Source organism: Struthio camelus, chromosome 3 (genome assembly GCF_040807025.1).
Source record: "Struthio camelus isolate bStrCam1 chromosome 3, bStrCam1.hap1, whole genome shotgun sequence".
NCBI lineage: Eukaryota > Metazoa > Chordata > Aves > Struthioniformes > Struthionidae > Struthio > Struthio camelus.
Window position 1 is genome coordinate 90,551,716 of NC_090944.1, and position 25,156 is coordinate 90,576,871.

General features: G+C 35.3%; 1 protein-coding gene across 8 annotated transcripts in view; it reads left to right on the top strand.

The window, feature by feature from the left end:
* SIPA1L2 (signal induced proliferation associated 1 like 2) overlaps positions 1 to 24,419 on the top strand; it is a 159,884-nt gene extending 135,465 nt beyond the window's left edge. For 4 of the 8 annotated variants that reach the window (XM_068939021.1, XM_068939024.1, XM_068939020.1 and 1 more), the window contains 6 exons: positions 782 to 935; positions 4,359 to 4,578; positions 11,450 to 11,581; positions 19,023 to 19,146; positions 22,223 to 22,304; positions 23,189 to 24,419. In XM_068939021.1, coding sequence (XP_068795122.1) covers positions 782 to 935; positions 4,359 to 4,578; positions 11,450 to 11,581; positions 19,023 to 19,146; positions 22,223 to 22,304; positions 23,189 to 23,335 — 859 coding nt within the window. In that variant the 3' untranslated portion in view covers positions 23,336 to 24,419. Of the gene's footprint in view, positions 1 to 781; positions 936 to 4,358; positions 4,579 to 11,449; positions 11,582 to 18,034; positions 18,089 to 19,022; positions 19,147 to 22,222; positions 22,305 to 23,188 lie in introns of all 8 variants that reach the window. The other 4 variants (XM_068939019.1, XM_068939017.1, XM_068939022.1 and 1 more) reach the window with 2 other exon arrangements.
* The last annotated feature ends 737 nt before the right edge of the window (positions 24,420 to 25,156 follow it).

Here is a 25,156-nt window from a genome sequence, read left to right on the forward strand (position 1 = left end):
AAAGTCTGTTTCCTCTCTGCTGAGGATACAGGCACTAATTATGCTGCACTTGGCAGTAAGTAATGGCTTCAAATGTATGTTCTGTGTGTTTTGGAATCTCTTGTTCCTTAAATTGCATTTCCAAAGTAAACTGGTTAAAATTATCTCTTTCCCTTCTCACTGGAAGGAAGCTGAAAGATAATAATTCAGTTTGACAATCTTTTGTTGACTGTAAATACATTTTTATCTGTTGATAATTAAAGAAGATGGCTGGTTTATTTATCTAAACAGCTTTGTGAAAATGCAGATAATAAAACACACTTGGCATGTGGCACAATTGATTACAAATATACTTCAAATATTACCAGTGATGACCATGGTAATTTTGTCAGATTGTGAAGCTGGGCACAATATCACACACAACAGTGATTTTCTTATTTGCTAAAGAAGTGAAAGTTAAAATGTTTTGATCTGTGCTGAATTATTGAAAATGTAGATCTATTTAAATCTTGTAGATTTAAATACAAGTTCAACAATAAAGTATAGCGTGCAAAAAAGAAAGAGGCAAGTTGGGAGGAACAAGCATTGTGTTCTATGAATTGTTTTGAAGAATTTCCAATAAGTGATTTTTTTCAGTGGCTTAAGAATTTTGTCTTAGACACACAACTTAAGATTATTAGAAAATGTTCTGAATAATAGTATGTAATGCCAGAAGATGGTTCTAACAAATTTTGTTTTTTGACTGAAAATAAATGCAGCCTTGCACATCCAATAGCACCTGTCATGCTAATTGTCTCAACAGAGTGTATGACGATATTGATGCTGTGTCTGCATCAAGTCCACTTCAGACTTCTGTGAGGAATGCCATTGTCGAAAGCCAGCAAGTGTTGTCCAAAGAAGATTTTCTGAAGCTGATGTTGCCAGACAGCCTCTCTGTGGAGGAAGGGAGAAGGAAGGTTAGCTACTTTATTTGGCTCTGTATCCCTCAGACACAATTATCTGGAAATGATTTACTAGCATTCCCAGAATCAGTATAGAGAAGGCATAATAATTTTGTATAAACAAAACATATTCCATGGGGAGGCTATAAATACTAACTATAATTCCCATAATATGATTTCCCACAGTACTAAATGATAATTATTTTTATGGTTATGTATTAAATCTAGTATTTGTTTGAACCTGTCTCTACTCAGCTGTAAAGGTTCGGCTGGTTAATTATAATTTCAAAGGCTGAGAGTAACATTTTCAAGGCTGGATACCTAAATTGATACACCTCAAACTATATTTAGGCACATGAATAAAAATAGCCTGCTTTCCCCTGCTCCATGATACTCAGTACCAGCCATTTTATTTGAAAACTGGATCACAATTTTGTGTACGTACCAGTGTTAACTGCTCAAAAGGCATAATTGTTTGTGCTAGTGGAGAGCATGGAGCTGATCTTAGTCATGTGAAAACAATCAGTAATAGTAAAAAGTTCATGAAAAATGCATAGAAAACTTAAAATATGATATACTGCAAAGGATACATGGTTCTGAATTCTCTGCCTAATGTGAAATTATGCACAAAGCAATTGAATTACATTACGTAATCATTATAATGAGATGTTAACTCAATGCTGTCTTAACCTACTATGTTTATAATATGTTCTAAATAGCATAATCGTAATGTCTGAATAAAAGTAACATGTAGGAATCCTCTAAGTGCAGAGCTGAATTCAAAATTCAGAATATATTTTTTAACGTGCAGTTTGTTAAGTATGCGTTTTATGCACTTGAATTCTTAGGAATAATGTCTTAGAGGTCTTTATGACCTATGCTTGATACAACAATTGGTTTTTTGTGACAATTTCAAGAGCTGCCCATATTTCTGATTACCCAAATAAGAAACATCAAGGAATGAGGAAATATGACCATCCTGAAATAAATTACTGGTGTCCCCTTCTCCTCCCAGGACACTCAAACAAAAGTTGAGTAAGTAAAGCTGCAAATGGGAGAGACCCTAGACTCTGGTTCAGAGAGGATCCTTACAGCCGTGGGGTCAGCAGAGTCCAGTCTTCAATTATGATTTGTAGAGGGTAGTAGTCTTGGTACAGGTTGAACCATTGCCTTTGACCACAAAGCCAAAAAGGAATTTTTCTGAATGGTTCACACACAATAAGAGAATGGTTGAGGTTGAAAGGAGATCATCTCTGGAGATCATCTAGTCCAACCCCCTGCTCAAGCAGGGTCACCTCGAGCACGTTACCCAGGACTGTGTCTAGACGGCTTTTGAATATCTCCAGAGAAGGAGACTCCACAACCTCTCTGGCCAACCTGTGCCAGTGCTCAGTCACCCTCCCAGGAAAGAAGTTTTTCCTCAGGTTTAGATGGAACTGCCTGTGTTTCAGTTTGTGTCCATTGCCTCTTGTCCTGTCGCTGGGCACCACTGAGAAGAGTCTGGCCCCATCCTCTTGACACCCTCCCTTCAGATACTTGGACACATTGATGAGATCGCCTCTCAGTCTTCTCTTCTCTAGGCTAAATTTAGAGGCCCAGCTCTTGCAGCCTTTCTTCATAGGAGAGATGCTCCAGTCCCCTCATCATCTTTGTAACCCTCCACTGGTCTCTCTCCAGTAGTGCCATGTCTGTACTGGGGAGCCCAGACTTGGACGCAGTACTCCAGATGTGGCCTCACCAGGGTGGAGTAGAGGGGGAGGAACACCTCCCTCGACCTGCTGGCAACACTCTTCCTAATGCACCCTAGGATCCCGTTGGCCTTCCTCGCCACAGGGGCACATTGTTGGCTCATGGCTGGTTGAGACTGTACAGGACAAATCACGTGTTTGGTTTTGTTTTGTTTTACCTTGTTCATAGCATTAGGGAATTATGAGCCTTCTAGAGTAAGCATTATTTAATTTCTGTCACATCCTGAAGGAAAACTGCACAGCTCCAACAATTAGCATTTAACATCTTTGCGTAGCTGTTGACCAACCTTCTTAGATGCAAATTGAGGTTGGGAGACTTGAGTAACAGACAAGAATTGCAGCAGGATGCTCACTGTGGATCTTGAGTGCAGGAAAGAGCGTGGGAGACCCTTTAATTTCAGAGGGTGAAGTTTTCTAACCCTTTACCTGACATGATCCCTAACAAGTCTAAGGGATTTTTGGTAATCTTCTAACTGCTTTTAAAAGGATACCCTATTTCCATTTATTTAGGGATGCTGCTTATGTCTATCATTATGATTATTTTACGTATGTGTTAAAATAAAGTTTTGGTCTGATGTTTACTCCCATGGCCTATGTCTGTTTCAACCAAATCTCTAAATTTGGTGGTTTTTTTTTTTTTTTTCCATTTTGGTATTTTGACGCTTTCCTAGATTAAAATCCAAATAATTGCCTCAATTTCCTTTTGGACAGAGCTAAGCCTTCTAATAATTAAGCATGTATTTCTTTATTGTCCTCAAGATAGATGTTTTCCCAGACTAGAGCTATGATGTATATTAAACCATTTTGTAAGCAAGTTTTGTCAGAAATATAACAATGTAGATATTTTTAACTCTATGCTATATTCAATCTTTTAAAAGGCTACTGCTTCTAAGTGCACAGTCTGCACAGGGAGTGTGCAACTCATAATTAATTACAGGGAAAATAGGATAGGACATTAACTTGTAATATGCGAGACAAACCAGTTAAAATAATTTAGACAATAACTGACCTTGGTAGATATGAAAAATAACTGGGTTTGCAGTGCTGAAGAATGAATCATGAGGTGCAACGGCCAGTTTTACAATAAAATAACTTATAATTTTACTGTAGGTGTTTGGATTGTGGTTTAGGTAACTTTTTGAAATGCATAAACAATTTTCACTGACCTCTATCCTCTCTTCTAAGCCTACATCATGTTTTCTGGAGAATGACAGTGTCTCAGATCACTTTTATCATCAAATGAATTATATTGCACCTTATATCAGTTCAAAATGCTTAATATTAAAACATAGTCATTTGAAATTAAAATCACACGCTTCTATGTATGATCTTGAATAAATTTTGCCAGAGGTGGTAACCTTGTATATTGTTCTGGAAACCATTGCTGTCACAGGGTTATGGAGGTTTTGTTTAACATTTCAGAATTAATAAAACTACACAGTATCTGATTAATTCATAGTGATATTTTTTCCAAAATATCAAGAAGATGTATAGAAATGCAATTCAGTGACTTCTGTAAGGCCCTAGTAGAATTGATTTGATGGAAAAATCTCTGATCTTTTTTATTAGCTCAAGAATTCGAGAATGCCTGCCCAAAAAATACTCCAAGAATTGATGATAGGGTATGATCAAATGTGCATTAATTTGGTTAGTAATACGAATTCTTACATGTTCATGTTTTCCTATTTAGTTTTCATTTTATGGGAACCTTTCTCCACGGAGGACGCTCTATCGTACCTTATCTGATGAGAGTATATGTAGCAATCGAAGAGGCTCTTCATATGCTAGTTCTCGAAGTTCAGCACTAGACCAGGCCTTGCCAAATGATATTTTGTTCAGCACTACTCCACCATATCACAGCACGTTGCCTCCCAGAATGAGCCTGACTCCTGGAATGGGGAATCTGAGAAGTAAGTGGTTGTTTCTGTTACTGTTGAGTTTAGAATACTATTAATAAACTCAAACGAATCACCAACTATTAAAATAGATTTACTTTAGAGGCAAAATTATGAAATCCAAATCAATGTTCCAGATATCCTAGTAAAAAGCATATTTGGTCAGCAGTACTTGCTTATGCCTGCCTTACTGGTCAATTCAGATTTATCATGTTTGGAAACAGCATTCACTTTACTTCTGTTCCCAAAATTTTAATGATATGAGTGATGGGTAGCGAACATTTGTCTGTAGATATTTCTTGTTTTGATTTTATTTTCCTGTTTGCATCCAGTAGTGACCTATTTAAGCCAAGCTGGCCTGCTTTGTCTCAATATATATATTTTTAGTTAATTTTTTGTGTGCATTCAAACTATTGAAGTGTGTACATATTCATGAGTATTTTAATGTAATTGATAAATGGGATATCTTCTATTTAGATGATATTTTCTCTAATATCTTGAAAGGAGATTTGAAATAGTTGTCATCTCCAGTTTCAGAACTGGATTTGCTGAGGCTTTCTTTACATGTTAATAAAACCTTTGCATATAGCAGTTCATATTATTAGCAGAAAAAATAATCTGGGGTGCTAATTTATTTTATGAAGGTGTCTCTTCATTTGTGATATCTTCATAAGTGAGACCTTTATTATATGCTTATCTTCCAATAATTCCAACATGAAGTGATAGACTGTAAAGTATATACTAATTTTGTGGAAAATATGGAATGAAAATTATGAAAATCACAAACAGAAAAACAAAGTGAAAGGAAATTGTGGAAAATACGCATGCCTGTATGTCACAGCCCAAGTCTGCAGACCCAGATACATATATTTAGGCTGCATATCCCTATTCATGTATTTAATAGAGAGTAGAGTGTGTTTTGAAAAATGCTAAGTATATTTACTTCTCAGTTATTTTAGCTGGACATATAAGGGGCATCACATTTAGAAAAGCAGGACACTTTTGCTTAGCTACCTTAATACTGTATCACAACTGACCACAACTTTCAAAAATAGAAGAGTAGCTGTGAACTCTAAAGCCCATATTAAGAAGCTGTGGATGGGGTTTTTGAAAGCCTTAAGGAGATTTATAGGCATAGGTTCAGTGAGAAGACAGACAGATGACTTAAGAAATAATAATAGAGCTTTCTGTGATCTGTCCTTCATGAACTAACAATCACTTGTGAACTTTCAGAAGTAAGTTTTTTACGGAAAAATCAGTTTTCTAGTTACAGTGGCTTCAGCTATGAGATTGAGTTTCATTCACTAATCACTGATTAAATTAAAACTAGTATCATAAACAAGTGCTAAATTCCAGCTTCAGATGTGAATGCATGCTTGACATAACTTATATCATTCTAAAAATAATCTTTTTCCATCATGGTGAAACTCTTTTCCATAAACCTAATATGAAAAGATCATTCTGTTTTTACCGACAGAGAATGAAAAGCGCGTTTTATTTCGTTTGAGACTAATTCAGTAGATTTTGTTGTTTGTTAAGGAGCTATGTATAAATGGCTTCCTGATAGTATTTCTTCTTGTACCGTGTTAGGCCTGTGTTTTTAAAGCTATTTGATGTAAACATAAATCCTAAGTGGGGATCAAACCTTCAGTGTGCTTTTATTCTGGAGATTGGCACAAGGCAGTTAATAGTGTACACTCAAGCTGTATACTGCTCTCTCAAGCAGTGAAATCTTAGTGTGTTTGCTGTAATAGTTCTGTCTTACATATGTTATTTTCCATTTTTGCTTCGTAGTTATAGAAGGATAATTAAGCTGAGGAAAAAACATAGCGGGAGAAAAACATGAAAACTAGTACCCGATCAGTCTAAATAAAACTGTTGCTATCCAAGGGTAGTTCATATTATCTTCATACTCAACCTGTGTTTTCCTCTTTTAATTTTATATTATAAAAGCACTAATGCTTTTCAATGCCAGTGATACTGGATCTTTTATGACGGCTGTCTCGAGGAAGATAAAAATTGCTTATCTGTAATCGTCCTCTCAAAATGGACACGTCACGACTTGCCCACCATTATTTTCAAAATAAAGTTATGCAATATCTTCATATATGAAACTCACTTTGGCTCTACTTGGAAAGGATCTTACAATCAGCGCAAGGTGGATACTCCCATTCAATTGCATTGGGAATGCAAGAAGTTTGTAATTTTAGCTTGAGGTTGCTGTTTCAGATAACAAGATTCTTAGGTGTCATAGTATTGTCTTTTATAAAATGCTTACATTTCTCTTCTTAAAACATTTAAATTTTAAATGTATTTAACGTTTGCAGAAGTCAGTGGAGATAGCGTGATTTCTTTTTGGCTGGAATTCATTTAAGAAAGATACATTCTTGCATGTCATTACCCAGCATGTGGTACACAAAATACTGCAGCAGCACTAAGTCTCACAAGACCCCTCTCACAAGGAAAAGAGTGTGATTAATAAGGAAACAAGGGTAGCATCAAAAACAAAGCACAGTGGGCAGCTTAAAGGGTTTCAGATCACGAGAAATTCTGAATTAGCGGACAAAATGACCTTGCAAATGTGGAAACAGGATCTTAAACTATATGCCGTGTTCACCATGGGGAGATGATGAGAAAATGAAGCTACAGGATTTATTATTTTATTACTGGTGAAAATTAAGTGAGAAACGAGCTGTTTTCAGTAACACCTGAAATTCTGCAAGTTCTGATAATTTAATACTGTTGACTGCATACAGTATGCAACTGTAGAAAGATTTATTTCATTTTATCTTATTTTTAACTTAAATCAGAAGGCAAAACTTGTGTAGCTGAGAACTCTGGAATTTGCCTTGGAGACATTGAAGATACCCTAACTGAGATAGCACTGTTTGTGTTGAGTGATTCTAACATAGCATATACTGTTGCAGATACAAATCTATCCCTGTTCTGCAAATGCATGGCACCTGAACTAGAAGGCACTGAGATTGCAGGCACCATGGTCCACCCCTATTATGAAAAACAACACAAAAGGAGAAGGAAAAATGCTTAAGTGTGAGTGGTAACCTAGCATGATATTGCAACGCTGTGAAGAAAGAAGCAAGGTGCAGGATACTTGCAGTGAAGAGGGTCGTAATGAAGGGAATGTTTTGCAATGATACGCTAGCAAATCTAAAAGCTCTCAGATTATACATGCTGTATGAAAAGGCTGCTAGAAGTTCAATCGCTATATCTGAAACTATGCTCCTAGATGAATGGTTATCTTAATACTGGCTTACTGCTCGTGTTACCTGCAACCCAAAACCAGCCTGAATGATAAGCAGCAATATTAGACTGAAAAATTATCACTATATATTGGGAGTTATACAATTTGAATGATTTGGAAGTCAGCTTGCCAGTGAGCAAATGCAGGCTGTTGATTAAATGATCCACACAACCAAAGGAGTGTATATGTTGACTCTTATAATAAGACTCTCACACAGCGAATAATCCACCACAGCAGAGCATAAGAATATTTTCAACTGCAAAAGAGAAGGGAAAAGTAGTTGCTTGGGGGCATGTGTCCAGTATTCTAACAGTAACATGAACATATTTCCATGAGAAAGTCTGTTAGCAGGCCGACATATTTACATATCTTTGAAGGGAGACTTTGGGCAACCCTAGATAGTACTGGAGAAGCTGTTGTTTAAAAGGAGTTTAGAGGCAGAATTGCTGATAGCAGGAAAGAAGAATTGGAAGTGGTCACCAGGAGTTGTGTCTGCATGTGACTCGAAATGTTCCTTAAGCTGCAGCATCTTTGAGTATAATTCACTTAGCAAAGGACATACGTAGTTTACAAGTGCAGCAAGTGAGGAGATGATAAGAGATCTTTTTTCATGATCTAAGATCTCTTCATAGAAGTAGCAGTTCCATCTGAAGCAAAATGCTTGTCTTACAGGTGGCATAGGCTAAGTCTGGTGAATCTTTCTTCTTTCTGTATGACCAGTTACTCTTTGAATACACAGGAATGTGGAACTGGTGACAGTTAATTTAAGGGGATCTCTGTTGGAAACTGAGCTTACTATATAATTTTGGTGAAAATAAGCACTCTTAAAATTGCTTAATACTTGTTTGTAACAATAATAAAAAGAAAAAAGAAAATTCCTATGTACAGGAAGAGAGTAGCACAAATAAAAGGACCAGAAAGCAGAAAATCAATGATTTTTTGCCAAAAAGGAGTACAGAAAATAAAATAATCTTTCAAAATAAAAGATGACACTTAGCTTGTTTCCTCAAAGGAAATAAAGGGTATGTTTGTATTGCTTCAAAACCAGCCTCATAGGTAATGAAGACAGTGGCATATGAGATCAGGCGTACCCTCCTGGACATGTAGAGGTGTGCATGCTCAAGCGTAACTTGCCATCTTTGCACAAATCAGAAAGGAAACAATAGGTAGCTTGCAGGCTGCTGATGTAGCAATCATACGAAGAAAAAGTGGAGGCAACAGAGAGGTAGGAGAAGCAGGATGGAAATGCAAACACAATGCTTGATAATAAATTCCCCTCACCCAGGGCATTCCTGAAATATGAACTATATTCTCTGAAATTTGAATGTACGGAGAGGCCTATATCATTAGAGCACCTTCTTTTTTCCTGTTGCCTAAGAACACCTAATTTGGAGTTTGAGAATGATTTATTTGGTGGTAGTGTACTGGTGCCTGTTCAATTATTCCAGTTTATAATTCAGACAACAGCATGAGCACTTCAGTTTTCAGAGCTATCAATATTCAGATCTTCTACTCTGGCAGGCTTTCTGCAGTTGACTTGCTCTGTCAAAGCTTATACAGGGCCAAATAGGATCCACCCTAAGGTGAACTGAGGTTTTTGTGAAGACAATGCATAATGAATGATGACTACTGGTGAATATATCACTCCTACACTCTAATTTGGAAAGCCAGCAGAATTGTACTGGGAACAGACATCTTCCTGACAGGTTTCGCAATCAGCCTCTGTAGGCTGATCACACAAAAGCAAAGGCTCTCCCTTAGGGCCTGCCTACTAATCTAGAACCAAAAGCTGGCTTGCCAGCTTTCAAATAGAGCATTCTATCTGTTTTCCATGACAAGGATATATAAAAAATTTTTACTTGCATAAAGAAGGTTCTTATAAATCCCATACTGTATACAAAAAAGTTCGGAGACTGCTCTGTGGTTGAGCTTCCAAAGTCACCCTAAGGTGACTTTAGATAAAATTTTAGGTATGTTCATGAGGAACTGAAAATAAAATATTAGTGCAGATGTGTGAGTAGAATATGCTTGTAAACTACATTTTTCATTTAATGTAACATCTGCTTTTACATACCAAGAGTGGCTATTGAGAAAGAGATTTTTAGATTTTTGTTAATCCACTTCCATTTGTAACATAACAGTACTGCATCTTGCACAGAAGTTGTAGAACAGTACACATTATACAGGATTTCTACCTCTTCTGCATTGTTTTTGATTTACAAGACTGCCAGCTTTTAACAGAGGATTGCAAACCTCCTTCGCTGTCCTGTTCCTGATAAAACCTTTCTACAAAGAATGTAGTTTGCTCTGACTGTTGCTTTCTGGAATAAAATGTGCTATAAGAGGCTATTGCTTTTGGATTTTTAGGTATGCAAACTTTGATTCAAATAGACTTTGTTATTCTTCACTGGTATCAGGACAATGACAACATGCCTTTTTTTTTTTTTAACAATATAATGCATCTTTCACTTGCATGCGTGCATTGTTTCCTTGACTGATTTTGTGTTTAGAGTTTTACTGAAAGAAACATTCTTCGTATGTATTATATTCTGTTCACTAGAATAACTGGAGGGAAGAAAAAAGTCCTGTATATCTGAAATATTTGAGAAAAATTTACTGTTTTGATTTTTTTTTAATTTAATACCAGTAGATATATCTGAAGCAAAATTACTTTTTTTTTTCCTGACGGTGATATTTATTAAAGTACCATATTGCATCACTAAATTTCTAGTTAAGATGAAAATTGATTATATTTAATCTATGTGGTTTAGATTCAGTTTTAAGAACACCTATGTGCCTACTCAGCAGTATTCATTTTACTGTGTTCACATTGATCTGAGTAAAGATTGATATAGCTAGAAAAGGAAAATGTAAAACAATATTTAAGGTGGTTATAAAAATGATCTCCTCCTCTGCTAAGACATGTATTCATAGTATCTTTCTAAAAGACTGCATAACTAAAAGTTCTGTTTAAATTATCTTTAGATATTGTACATTAATCAAAATGTACACTGTATCTTTAGTATACTGTAAGTTACAGCTCACTGGAGGTTAAAGATCAGTACACAAATCTTGCATCCTTGGATGTACATTTACAAATATTAAACTAATTAGTTTAGATAGTATTTAGTTTAGATAGTGTTTTCAATGTGAAAATGAGTTTTGAATATAGGCTAGAATTTGCAAAGATATTAAGAGCAGGCCATATTTTTGAAATTGCTTCTGAAACTGAACTATCTCAGTTGCAATATAAAATTCTGCATGTAAATCTCAGGGGTTGTTTCACAGCCTTCTTAAAAATATGATTGTGTATATCTAGCAGTTTTTTGGCTCAGTGCTCATGTTTAATATGGTATACTTTTAAGAATGGATGCTGCCTACTCACGCAGCATTCACAGGAGAATGCAAAGACCACATCATTTGTAAAGTGGCACAAAAAGATTTTAAAAAATGGTCCCCATCTTATTCTGCCCCAGTATCGCGTGTTGAATGGGAAAAGAAGGAAACAAAGAAAATGAGGATAAGCATGTTTTGCTTATAAATGTTGACAGTTCATTATAATAGTTTCAAAATTCATCGTACATCACTGTTATAGGAAAACTAATTATTGTGTTTATTGTTTAGATGAATTCTGGTTCTCAGATGGGTCCTTGTCTGATAAAGCAAAATTCAATGATCCTGGCCTGATGCCCCTGCCAGACACTGCCACAGGGCTAGACTGGTCCCACCTGGTAGATGCTGCACGAGCGTTTGAAGGTAACAGGAAAACTTGAATAAAGATCACTGTTCCATACACAAATTTTTCTTTTTAATATATTGCATAGCCACGTTTTGAATTACTGGAATCCAATGTTTTGCCGCCATAGCCCTGTAGTTCTTTTGGCAGTATCACTTTTCAATGCAGAAGGTAAATAAAGAAAAAACCTCATTCACCTTTCTGTCAGCTAAACTTACATACACATACTTAATTTAGAAACTGAGAGGAGTAGATGTTTGTTTGAGTGTATATATGGATATGTATAGTTATATGTTGAAGTGTTTGTTGTTTCTGTGAGATATTTTGGTTAGGTCACTGTGCTTTCCTAAAATTTGTGCCGTTTGTTAACTGGCATTACTGTCATTAGAGAAGATAAGAGAAGTCAGAGGTATCTGTGAGTAACAATAGTGACGTTACCACAACCATCATATTATTTAAGATTCAGGTATTACCTTTATGAGGAGAACTGGTGGAGTTAGTGATGAAATGTTCTTGTGTTTTTTCCAACTAGAAGCAACTGTGGTAATCAGGTTTCTGGTATGAGTTCTTCTCTAAGTATGAAGTGATTAAATTTTAATTTGATAAAAAGCTATTAACTTACTATACTAATTTGAATGTCAGTATTAACATTTCAAAAAAAAAAAAAAACCCTAATGAGCAGTGATGATTAGCAATCTAAAGTGCCGTATTGTTTCTTAAACTGATTAACTTTATGTTCATTAATCTCTGTTCAGTAGTACTTAAACGTGTCTGTTGAGCATGTAGCTGGTAGGAAGTATTGTAAAGCTGAGAGTCTGACAACTGTTTCCGTGTATTTGTATGCTTAATTGCTCAAGGAAAATTCTGGTGTTATTGGCATCTTAAACAACTGAAAATATATTTGGATCAGTACAAGACAGATGTTGTAACTTTGTGTATGAATAATATTTTTAACTACTATATATAAAAAATTAGGAGTTCAGTTAAGTAAAAGCTGTTTTTCTGCACGAGTTATGCTCTTGTTTTTAAGAAGATTTTTTTTAACTTTAATAGATTTTACTTGTTTTTACTTCTTAATATTGGAATAAGAATAAAAATATCCTTCATTTAATCGGTTTGCAGAATTTCACTTTGGAAGTGTTATGTGAATGTAATTACTATTTGAATTTATGAGGGAGAAGTAGAACAACATAGATAACTACAGTGGCCTATTTTAGGGAGGGAGTATTTACATGTTAGGTTTTAACTGAAAAGATCTCAGATATATTTGTAACTAAAAGCAAAGAATTGATGACCTCGGTCACAAGATAGAAACTGTGTTACTGGGGGATTTTTTTTTGAATTCTTAGCAGAATTTGAAGAGTATATAATACTCTAGTTTTGTATGGAATAGAATTTTTTTCTGTTTAGGACTCTTCAGTGGAGACACTTGTGCATTTGTTAGGTGATTTATAAAATACTTTGACTAAATAGTACTCCAATTTGAATCTTTTGACTAGGAATAGTTTTTTGTTGTTGTTGTTGGTTTTTTTTTTTTTTTTACACCTTTGGCCAACTTTCTGTGTACCATGTCTTACAATTAGAAAGTCATTTAAATAAGAATAAATGATTGGCATATCATGAAAAATTCACTGGGAAGGAATGTCTTATGATTTACTTTTAAAATGATTGGATATGAATTGGCAGATGCTGTTTCCTTATGTATTTTAATGTTGTCCTTTAAAACTGAGGAGCACTTCAACGTGGTATTTAAAAATAGCTTGGAACCACATATCTGCGTTCTATCACTGTGAAAAAGTATAGTTGATCCTAAAGATTTTGTACTTATGAATATAAAACTACTGCCATCTTTTCAATAAACTAGATGGAAATTTGATCACATTTATGTTGGACCATGTGAAAACAAAAAAAAGCAAAACCTAAAACAATCCAAAAATCCCTTCAATTAAAAAAGATCCAAAAAATGGATAGGACTTAATACTGAGCAAATAAATTAATGTTAGAATTTAGCCTTAGTTAGGCTTTACCAATCTGATATTTAAATTTTGTGCTCTGTGCAGGAACCTAGACACCACACTTCACTTTGGCTTTTTCCATTTAAAAAAATTCTTTTTTTTAACATCAACTCATTAGAACTACCAATCTGATTCCAAAGTTAGGGTTTTTGCCCCATGGTCTCTCCAGCCTGTATATAGGCAACCCATACATTTTTGTCAGTTCAAAATCCAAAATGCAAACTTTACAATCTTCTTTTGTCTCTCAAAATGTCATTGTACCCAGGTTAATGTTATATATTATAGATAGTCTTTTTTTAGGTGTTTATAGTGTTGGAGTTAGTTGATTAAGAATTAAATACAGTAGCAAAATTTTTGCAACCATTATCTGGACTAATAATTTACTCATAGGTGAAACAAGAAGGGGTCTCATTTTTAGCTATTTTTTCCCCGACTGGACAGTTGGGAAAATTGCTTATTCATTAACATTGGCTTGGATCCTAGTGAAGCCTTGGTCTTACGTAGAACAAAAGTTTCTAAACTGTGGTCTGCAAGGGTGGTGTTAGTGGCTTAGAAGAAGTGTAAGAAGCTGTGATGACTTTTTTGCATTAAAAGTACAATGAGAGTGCTGCTTTTCACATTGTAAGGATTTCATTTTAAATGTTTTTGCTTCCACGAACTTTTGTAGGGAGCTGAATATTTACTTTACATTTTTCCTGAAAATCCTTTATTATTCATAAGACAGGTCTTCATAGTGCAATGGAGAGCTGTGCAAGGGTTTGCTCCACAAGCTCCAGAAGCTGCATGAGTAAGGTTTTGTGCCTGTACTGTTTCTACTGAGAGTCAGTGTGTGTAAGCTGGAGCCCTGTGCAATGTTGTTTAAGTCTTTGCGCTATCTTCTGTTGCAGGCCAGGGATTTGCCTCTAAATCATTCATGCAGTCAACAGCAAGGGGTACCCTTCAATTTCTTTCACATGTGGATAAGCTACTTCCAGTTCTTTTGTTTTTATTTTGATGGGGACTACAGAGAAACAGTAATCAAGGAGCAGTTGACACACTAGAAGTTCAATGTGCAAATATCTTTGTATCCATTTCTGAAGCAAACAATAAAAAATACGGAGAGAACTGGGTATGACTGTGCAGCAAAAGAGAAAAGGTAGCGTTTCAGGAAGGGAAACTGGGGGCAAAAGGAGAAACTGAGGCAGCAAAGAGAGAAAACAACATGCTGAATTGAGTAAAGATATGGGGATTTATGGAATAAATTGGAGAGCCGAATGAGAGGATTACAAAGAAATCTCAGAAAAGAGTAAGGAGAAAGAGACAATTTTTTTAAAAAAAATTTTTTTTGTATTATCCTTCTCCTAGCTTTCCAACTTAGGAAAGAAAGATAGGCTTGAAACATGTATTATGTTAAAGCTGATAGCTAATTTTGGATCATGTAGAAGAATTGGCGTGGGTGAAGGGAGAAGCCTTCCTAGATGTCCATAGCTCTTTCTGTCATTCTAGGAAAAGGGAATTGACATACATAAACAAAAATGTATATTATTATTATAAATAGATCTTATTACTATTTGTCTTACCTTAAAGTGTTTGTAACCTACTGAAAAAACTGTTAAGTATTTTGTAAATCACACCACCGCCTGTGAAAGTCCCTCTGATGTCCCGGATTTAATTCATTAAAATGGGTGGTTTCAACCGTTGATTATTTTTCCCCAAGTTATTTTTTATGAGTTTCTACTAGTCATGCCAATCAGAATGCAGCGTTTCTTAATTCTAGTTTATCTTTGCAGAAACATCTGTGCTACTATAATTAATATTGTTTTAACATTTCCATTTAAAATATTCATAGCGTACTACAAGTAATGCTACAGAAGACATAATGAGGAAGAAGTGAAGCATTCAACATAAGAGATAATTACTTTAACCAAATTAGTATGTTAAACTTTTAGAAAAATAAAACATGAAAATATTTAGGTAACAATCCGTCATTTTAAATGCATACATGTGTAACTCCTGCATAAGTCTGTATATGCTTGTGGGTAGACTTTGCCTTAATAATGAGAGGGCTACTTCATACACGATACTGATTTTAGCCTTTTCTGCTCTCCAGTACCTGAAAATTGCCTGGATTTTTTCTGGCCTCTAATAGTAGGCTGAAACAATGCAAAGCCAGGCTCAAATTCTGAGTGGTTACAGCTATACAATTCTATTACCTTCAAGTGGGACAGATTTTGTCTCATCTTTGTGTCTTTCACAAGTCACCTGTTGCTTAAGTTTTTGATGTGAACACTAAAATATTTTCTCAAATAGCTTTTTTATGCATGGTTCCTACCCGTGGCATGACAAGGGGTGATCTAGATAAAAATCAGAGCTCTGATATTATATGTGTTTTCTTCTGTTAGTTTGCATTTAATCAGTTGAGTTGAAGAGAAGGTGTCCTCATAGACTGGAGGAAACAGAGCTTATGTCTGTAATACCATAGTCAGAAACAGACTTGATTTCTTTCAAAAACTTAACTGTCAATGAAGGTAGCTTTGATTTCACTTTCATGTGTAGAGAGTGAAGCCCATTCTGTTAAAAACAAATAAAAACAAAATTTATAGCAAGATTTTGTTAATGGAAGCACAAGTTCAACTGTAAACCCAGTTCAGATTTAAAAAAAGTTCTGATATAAATGATAAATTGATTACTGAATGTGAATTTTTATAGGGAGATCAGTGGGACTTGAAGTAGTTATGGAAAGTAAAAATGTGTCATTCCACTGCGTGTTTAGCAAAAGTCCTATTTGGTTGCACACTTTTCTATTTTCCATAACATTAAAAACTACTCAAAGGCAAAAATTTTTACTACTCAAGGATCTTGTTGATGTGCTAGTTATTAAAGCAGTTTATTGTGTTACCAGCTTGTCAAGGGAGCAGATTTGACAGTAACCTGGCTTTTGAAAATTAAGTAACTATTTTTGGAGGAGCATCACAAAAATGTATACAGTATGTTATATGATAGGAGACTCTTGTTTATTATGTGATAGGAGACCATGTAGTGCCCTCACCTGATCATCAGTGTTCCTCACCCAATGAATATGAGGATATGGTTTTATATTTTATAAAGAACTGAATACTAGAAAAATATTTTAAAGTTATATCATGAAATTAGAGACCGTTTAATAGTTAATTTCCTACTTTATGCATTAATTTTTTTAAAATGATGTGCTGTTGGAATTTATTAGTGATTATGCAAGAAAGAAGCACCTGTGTTTTTATAATTTTTTCTTGTGCTTAGAAATAATATGAATATATTTTAAAATACCCAATTTAAAAAAATTCATCCTGTGATTTCATTAATGGCTGCGTGTATCCCTTTATATACATGCTTTTATCCATAAAGAAAAAGATATTTTAAAATCCTGCTAGGAAGAACAAACTCGCAAAACTTTTTCGCAACTGACAAAGTAATTTATTGACTGCAATAAGACAAACAAATGACCATTCTCTTCAGTTAAGCCTACTCAGCAGTGGGAGAAATATTCAGGTTTTTATATTGGAGTAGAATTGTCTCAGAGGCACAATGTTAGGCATGTCACATATTACTGGCCGTTAGTAAAATCATAACATAGAAAAAATAGTGGCAGTGTAATATTTGTTGCTGACTGTTTTCTTCTATCAAGTGTAATGAAAACACGAGCAAAATATAAAAGTGAAATAGATAATTAGGTGTGTACTTCAAACTTATGCCCCATGTCTTTGTCAGCCTGATTGTTTATGCAGTTTTGTTTCAGTCCTACAAACTGCATTTGAGTAGGGAAACTAGTTTTAGCTTATTTGACCAATTTAAATTTGTTCAAACTAAGGTGTTTGAATTCTGAAAGTTGTGTCATTGATTATTAGTTTAAAATTATATTCTTGCCTTATTGTCAACACGTATGAAAAAGCCATGTTCATGTTTGCTGAGATCCATTGCTAGTGAGAAATAAGGATAAAATTCAGAGAAATCACCTGTGATCTTTAAAAATAGATAAAAAAATGGCATGCAACTTTATTATATAATGAGTTGTCAGTCTTTGCTAATCCTTAAAAGTGATCATTTTAAAATCCCTTTAAACAGCTCTTTAGTGAGTTTTTTTTCATATTTTTCTTTGATAAAACCTTTTAAACAAAATTTTCTCCCTAGCTAAAATGATCTGGCTTGTATTCACTGTTTTTTCCGGTGCTTAGAGTCTGGGGGGTTGTCTTTTGGTGTATTGTTCCAAGTTGTCATGCTGTGTGTTACAATACTGGATATTAATATTGGAGAGACAGGGCATGAAATCTCATGCTTTATTGTGATGCTGGTATTGTGTAAAAATGGTTTTGAAAGGTGGACAGTGAGAGCCAGCACGAGCTGCATTGGGAGTATTCCCTTACGTGAACTTAACATAAGGCCACAGCTACTTCAGTGGAGATGGTCTATTTGTTTATAGGAACATTCTAAATCTTATTCCAGGTTTTGACTCAGATGAAGAACTTGGGCCACTCTGTCATCACACGCCGTTTCTAGGTGATGATCTGGGATTGATGACTTTTACCTTTTGTAAACTTTCTTTAATATTTCCTGTGTTTGCACGTTTGCATGGTAACGCAAGCTTTGGGCCTGTGGGGTGGCAGAGCGAGGGGAGAAAGGGCAAGGCAGGCATGTTGTGGCCAGAATTTATACAAACTTATGGGCATGGATTTTTTTTGACAGAAATTGGTTAAATCAATCTCCAGGGAATATGGATTATTCATAGAAGAAAATTTAAATCATAATGAATGCATTATTTACTCCTTTTCTGTGCAATGATGATCTGCATGGCATAGTTTTATTATGTGGTGACTGGTGTATTTTGGCAACCGCGCTGTATATCCATGGGTAATTATATTTGTGCTTGTTAGACTATGTTCCAGTGAAATCCAACATAGAGAACGTGTCATAGTAAAATATATGACAAAAACTCAATTGATACCAACAGCATTAATTTATTGTTCTTCAAGTATGCAGATTACCAGGAGGTTCTGCAAATGCTTGAGACAGTAAAACAGTACAAACTGAACAGTGCAGATTTCTGAGGAATCTGATGGTTTTGAATCCATGGAAAATGCAAACCTTTTCACTGAATTGTTATTGTCGTTGGTTGTGGCCCTGAACTCCCAAAAGATTTTCTGTGAATTTCATCAAGACCAAGTTACTGTTTAAATCAGCATTAACTGGTCCAAAAAAATCTGTTTTACTCTGCTGATACGTGCAAAACAATGGGCTTTGAGGTTGTCTTTGGATGCAGATGTTGGGAAACCAACTAACTGGAATATACTTTACATCTGCTGATTATCTTCAAAGCTGTGATGTAGAAACCTACATCCCTCTCTCTAACTCTGCCTTGTAAATGACTATAATATAGGCTTTCATTTGGTATATATTGGATATTTACTCATATCCTTACATTACTTTTTTACAGATCAGAGAGTAGCATCTTTTTGCACCCTGAATGATATGCAGCAAGCTCAGGGTTTGGAGGGAGCACAAGATTTACCTTTGGATGAGAGTCCCACAGATGGAAAAGATTTCCTTGAGGCTACAGGGTATGTCATAATTAGAGCAAATTCTTAAAAAGTAGGAAAAAATATTTTCTGTTAATGTTGCATGTTACGTGATGGTGGTAGAGATGTTCCTCCTGTTCCTTGTGGTAGAGGTGGTACAGGAAAAATAGCTGAAGGGCTAGAAGCTAGCTGAAGTAGCTAGAAGATGACAAATACTGCTCTCAGTACAGCAGAAGGTAGATGGGGTTTGTTCTTTTCCCTAAATTAAATGCTCTCTTCGCCCCAAAAAGGGAGGGGACAGGAAAGAAAATTGATAGACAAAACTGGGAAAGATGGGTAATATGGGCAGACAAAAGCATCATAAAGGGAGCGGAGAGTCAACATGTCAATATTGTGGAAAAAAGGAGGAGAGGAAAATGTTCAGGTTTTAAAATTACATGGACTACCTTAAAAAAAAAAAGTCTAGTTTTCCTTTTTTTCTATGTTGTGTATACTGAAAATTAGAAGGAGAAATACTTATTCATAAGTTCAGCACACTGGAATGTTGAAAATAACCTGACATCAGATTTCACACTTGCAGGTAGTAGTGAACACAACCTTTTCAGAATGTAATAGTATAGTTTATTGTATGACCTTTGGCTATGGAAAGTTTAGAATTCAATTGAAACTGTTCAGAAAATAGCACAGTATCTATAAACCTGAAGAACTGTCAAGAAAATAAAACATTGGGTGGAATTATTTTGGTCTAACTACTGCTTTAGGAAAGTTAAGAATGATTTTTACAGCTCATCAGTGATAGACTTTATCCACAGGGGACTGCCAGGCTTGTTAGCTTCAAAAAAGCCAATTAATGAGGCTGCCTTGCAAAATAGTTGCCATAATAATACAAATTATAAAACTTGCTTTCAAGGCCAGCAGATCATGAAGTTAGATCATGAAGAAATCAGTTAAATTAGATCATGAGTTACTAGACAAACACACCTTTCTTGAATCTTGATGTACCGTAGTAACTACCTCTATCTGTATAATGATACAAGGTTTCTTGGAGAATTTATAGCAATGAACTATTGAGCGATATCTCTTTTCCTTAAAAAAAACAACAACAACAACAAAAGCAGTTACTTTAACAGAGTTATGAGAGCAAGAAAAAGCATTCTTAAAGTCAGTGGCAGATGCTGAAGGACCCAAAATTTTTAAAAATATGCTTGCTTCTTAAGTGTCACTGCTGACTGAAGGTACCCAGCTTTAAGCACCTATTGTTTGGAAAATTTTAGTTGTGTTTTGAGTTTTTTTTTTTTTTTTTTTAAGTACAAACATATGCTAGTATAATACATAATGTTTTGCTTGTGTGAACATTGCCTGTGTCATCCCATAAATATTTTTGCCATCTACATGACAATACTGGGAAGCTTTCTCTAGAAACTCTCTATGAAAATGAGTCAGAGGGTTTTATCTCCAAAAGCATGATGTCAAATTGTCTGTATACACACTTCACTGTTACTTGTTGACAAACTTGTTGCTTTGACTGAACATGCCTTTAAATTGCTTCTGGAAAATGTCATCTCTTGCAACCAGCCTCAGAGCAGTTCCATCTAGGAATTTTGTAGTATAGCCAGAGAAATTGTTCTCTGTAAAATAGGTCTCTAATACAGTTAGGTACACAGAGTTTTGGCTAGTCACTTTGTGGTGATCTATTGCACCTCAAAGTTGAATTTTTCACTGTATTCCTCCTATAAAATAGTTTATGTTGTGCTTTTTCCTATTTTCATCAGAACTGAAAACAGGAGCTATAACACTCTGGTATGCAATAAACTTATCTGTATCAAATGCCTCGGACCTTACAACAGGTGTTCCTACCTAACTTTTGCAACTGTTTGAGGAAATACATGAATGCATGTTCCAGCAAAAATTACTACTTGCAAATCAATAATTTTCTCTTTATACAGAGAGAAATTAATCAAAAGAACTTGTAACTGAGGGTTGCAGAAGACTTTAGTGTCATAACTGTCCTAATTCCTCACACCCAGTGCTCTGGGAGAGAATTAATTATACCCTTTTTTTTCTCCTCATCTTCTCTGCTGTGGGGAGTATACTTGTTTTAAAAATAGAGAGATTCAACAGTAGAATCTGTCCATTAGTACACCGTAAAAGGAAAAACACTTATTTGATTAGTTTTACTTTTCAACTGCAGGACTAGAAGAAAAGGAAATGGAGGGAACATAAAGCTTTTAAGTCTTCATGCTTTTTAGACTATCACATTTCAATTTGAATCAATTTTACACAACTTAACTTACTTACATGGTAAAGCACATTTCTTTTAATGACTTCTAAGACCACATATTTCCACCAGCTAGTGAGTAGTAAGGATTGCAAAAGTCTGTTAAAGATGTTCCACTTTTAGCATTGGCAAATCTGTACAATTTGCACACTTGCATGAAGCAGCTGATTCAGCTTCAAGTATAACTACATATTCTCTCTTCTAGACAAACTAATTCACATTATGTCTAATTTCATCTATAACGTATATGAAACTCGCTCCCAGAGTGTTCATTGTCATACAGAAAGAGAAGCTCTTCTCAGGATTTTCCTTCAGTCATGCATTTGATTAACCTGTGGCAGTATTTCATATGTTTTGACCTTTGAACAAAATATTTGTCTTCATAAAGTCATAGATTTTTCTTTTACTGGAAATGGCACAACAGTAGACTAGACAAAAGAACTCCTAACAGCTCTTTTGCTTTGCCATACTGCTGCTGCAGCTTGCTTCAAGTTATTACAGCCCTTATCAGAAAGCAGCTTGTTAACAAATGCGCACAGCACACCATTTAGCAGTGAGTTTGTGCTGTGAAGATATGTGCAAATAATTCCTAAAACGTTCCTTCTTAAAATTATTTTAATTTCTCCCTGATTAGCATGAGAGGCAGTCATATTTTGGGTATCATAGCAATGATTTATGCTTCAGTAATCGCTTTCCGCTCTTTCTGTTTTTGTCTGTATTTTCCTAACTATCCCTAAACTGCTTTATTTCCATTGCTATCGCTACAAGTATTATTCTGCAAAACTTGGGGGAGCAAATATTTTTAACTAACCCAGAGTAAGGTAGTTGCTTACTTTACAGGGAACACGCTCCTACTACTCTGACTGGAAAAGTAAACCAGCTAGAGGTGATCCTCCGGCAGCTACAAACTGACCTGAGAAAGGTAAAAAGTCATTACTAGCATTGTTATTCTCCAGTTTTAATAGCTGTATTTTTATGCAGAGTTCATCGAGGGCTTGGAAAAAACACGTCAGTTAAACTAAATAACGTGATGATGATCAATGAATTGTAGAGCTCAGTGGTTGATCAGTACACTGAAGCGCAAAAGGTCCCATGGAAATGGTTATGTAAACAAGTCCCTGCAAGGCTAACAGATTTACAGGTCATTAACTCCTCCAGAACAGGTGTCCCACATACAGTCATATCCTAGAGTGAATATGAGGTACTTTATCTCCATTTTATTTACGGTATTTTGGACTTAACAATGGATAGGAATATGCACAGGGGCACTATTTCTAAGTAGTTAACACTAAATTTGTCATCCGTGTTGCCTTACGGTATCTTGATCATTTAACAATGACATGACTTGTGTCTCATTTACTGTCTAATTCTTGAGCTGGAAACAGTACCAGGACTGCTAGAAAGAGACCACTTTTGGTAAGAAAATAATCATGTAAGGGAAATTTCTGAAACCAGCCATATTTCTTACTTAGTGTAAAACTGAAATCAAAACTCTGTGACTTGAGCTCTCGGGTATCATTTGCGATACCTGAGAGCTTCTTTTTTACTGCTTGAGTCTTTTGTTAAATGAACTTATAGAATTCTTGCATTGAAGTAGAATACAGTTTTCTTTTTAGCCTGCAATATTCTCTCTTCCAAACAACATTGGAGCACATTTTGGAACTCGGCTTACAGTTGGTAGCTGTTGCGATGGGTTAGGAAGCTCAACAAAATATAGCTGTTTGACTTGCACAGAAGTATTAGCAAAAAAAATAGATGTTGTCATCATGGCTGCTCACTTTATTCAACTTACCTTTTATTAACCAGGAAAAACAGGACAAAGCAGTTCTCCAAGCAGAGGTACAGCACCTGAGACAAGATAACATGAGACTTCAAGAGGAGTCTCAAACGGCAGCTGCTCAACTGAGGAAATTTACAGAATGGTTTTTCAATACGATAGACAAAAAATCCTAATGTCTGAGCCCTGTGAAAATCCTTAATTCAACAGTATAACAGCTGTATTTTTGAATTAGCGGGGTAATAATTTCACTGTGTTCACAATCCATTTTAGGTGTTTCTGCTACATTCTCTATCCAGCTTTATTCATTTGAACAGGAGAGAGAACTGTGGTAATCTGTCTTTAAATTCCTATGACGAAAGCAGAGAGTAGCAGATGTTTGTTTGTGTGAAGATGAATGTAAAAATTATTGGTGTCATTTTAGACATTTTTAGAAGATGCTCTGGCTGGGGCTTGCCTGAAGAGGAATATTTGGGGTTTTATTTCCTGCATTTCAGGTGCATTGGTAAAGATGTTAAAGCAATTTACATTAGCTTGGGCTTCAGTATTGTAAGATAAAAAGAATAACCAGACATATACTTTAATGTTTAAAAGGTGCTCTATTTTTTGTATGTACAGTAGTTTTATTTCCACAGTCCACATTGTCATAGCAATAAGAATGGAGGTATAGTGAATAGTCACAAAGCTGTGTTTATAAAACGTTAGCACTGATGTGTTTAACACTAGTTTGGATGCAGATACATTAGAGATTATTTATTTGCAGGAACAAATGGTGCCTGAATATAAACAGTGTTCTGATTTTCTAAAGATACATATGCCTTGTAAATGGCTCACAGGGGTTAGCTCGCTCCCAACTTCAGTTACTTTTGTATAGTTGATGTTCAGCTAAAACAGTTACACTGCTTAACTATTGAATCATGTATGGTGTGAGCCAGCCAATCAATTGTACAATGCCAAATTTGTTTATCTTTGTACAGAAGCTTTGATCAAGTGTCCTGTATTTAACACCTTTATTTAAGCTTATTTAACCTTAAATTGTTAATTTTATAAAGTTTGTTTTATCTGCACTATGGTGAGGTCAGTTGGCTGCAAGTTGTAATATTTTTAGCTTGCCAAGACTGTACTGAGGAGTTCTAGAAAATTCTAACAATTGGATGCTGCTAGTACACAATTGATTTGTTTGTATGCTTTAACATTTTTAACTGTTTAATTTGAAATGAACATACATCCTGCTTTTTTAATAAATGTTAAAAATATAAATCTGAAAATTATTTTATCTGATATTGTCTACAACCAGTGCCATCACTACTAGCTCAGGTTTCTGCTCAGTCCACTGCAAGTATCACCTTCGTCTGGAATCCCGATTTCTTGGCTTCTCAGTCCAGAGAGGGTCCAGCCCTCGCGAGCTCCCATGGTCCCTTGTTCACGTTATCAGAGCTGATCTCTTTGGTGTGTCCTGTCCTGCAGCGGAGGAGGTAGCTTTATAGATCAAGGAACAAAAGCTATCCTGAGTCTTCACAGGCATTGATTAGTTATCTAGCAGAGAAACTGCTTTATTCAAAAATATGTCCTAAAGAAAACATTTTCAAAAGGTGTCAAATTTTTTCTTATTATCTTAAATTAATCATAACAGCAAATAGCTTGCCATCCACTTGTGTCTGCAATCAAAGATCTGATTACAGTGTTAGCATCTGTGAGATGTGAAAGCAAGTTGATAACAGCTTGGGCTATTTTATGTTCCTTTTATTTTGCTACAGTTTCATGTATAGTAATGTGCTTAAAATCTATGCCAAAAAGTATAGTTTTTACAAAATGAAGTGAAGATAATGAGCACCTTTGAAGTTATGCTTCTGAGAGAAAAAATAGTTAAAGATCATGGTGGGATCTCAATTTCCTTTCAGTAGCTGAATGCATTCAGGCAAAGCTGCAGAAAATCGTAGAATATTTCAAATATATATTCAGCTGATGCAAATAATAGTCTGCACCTATTATTACTA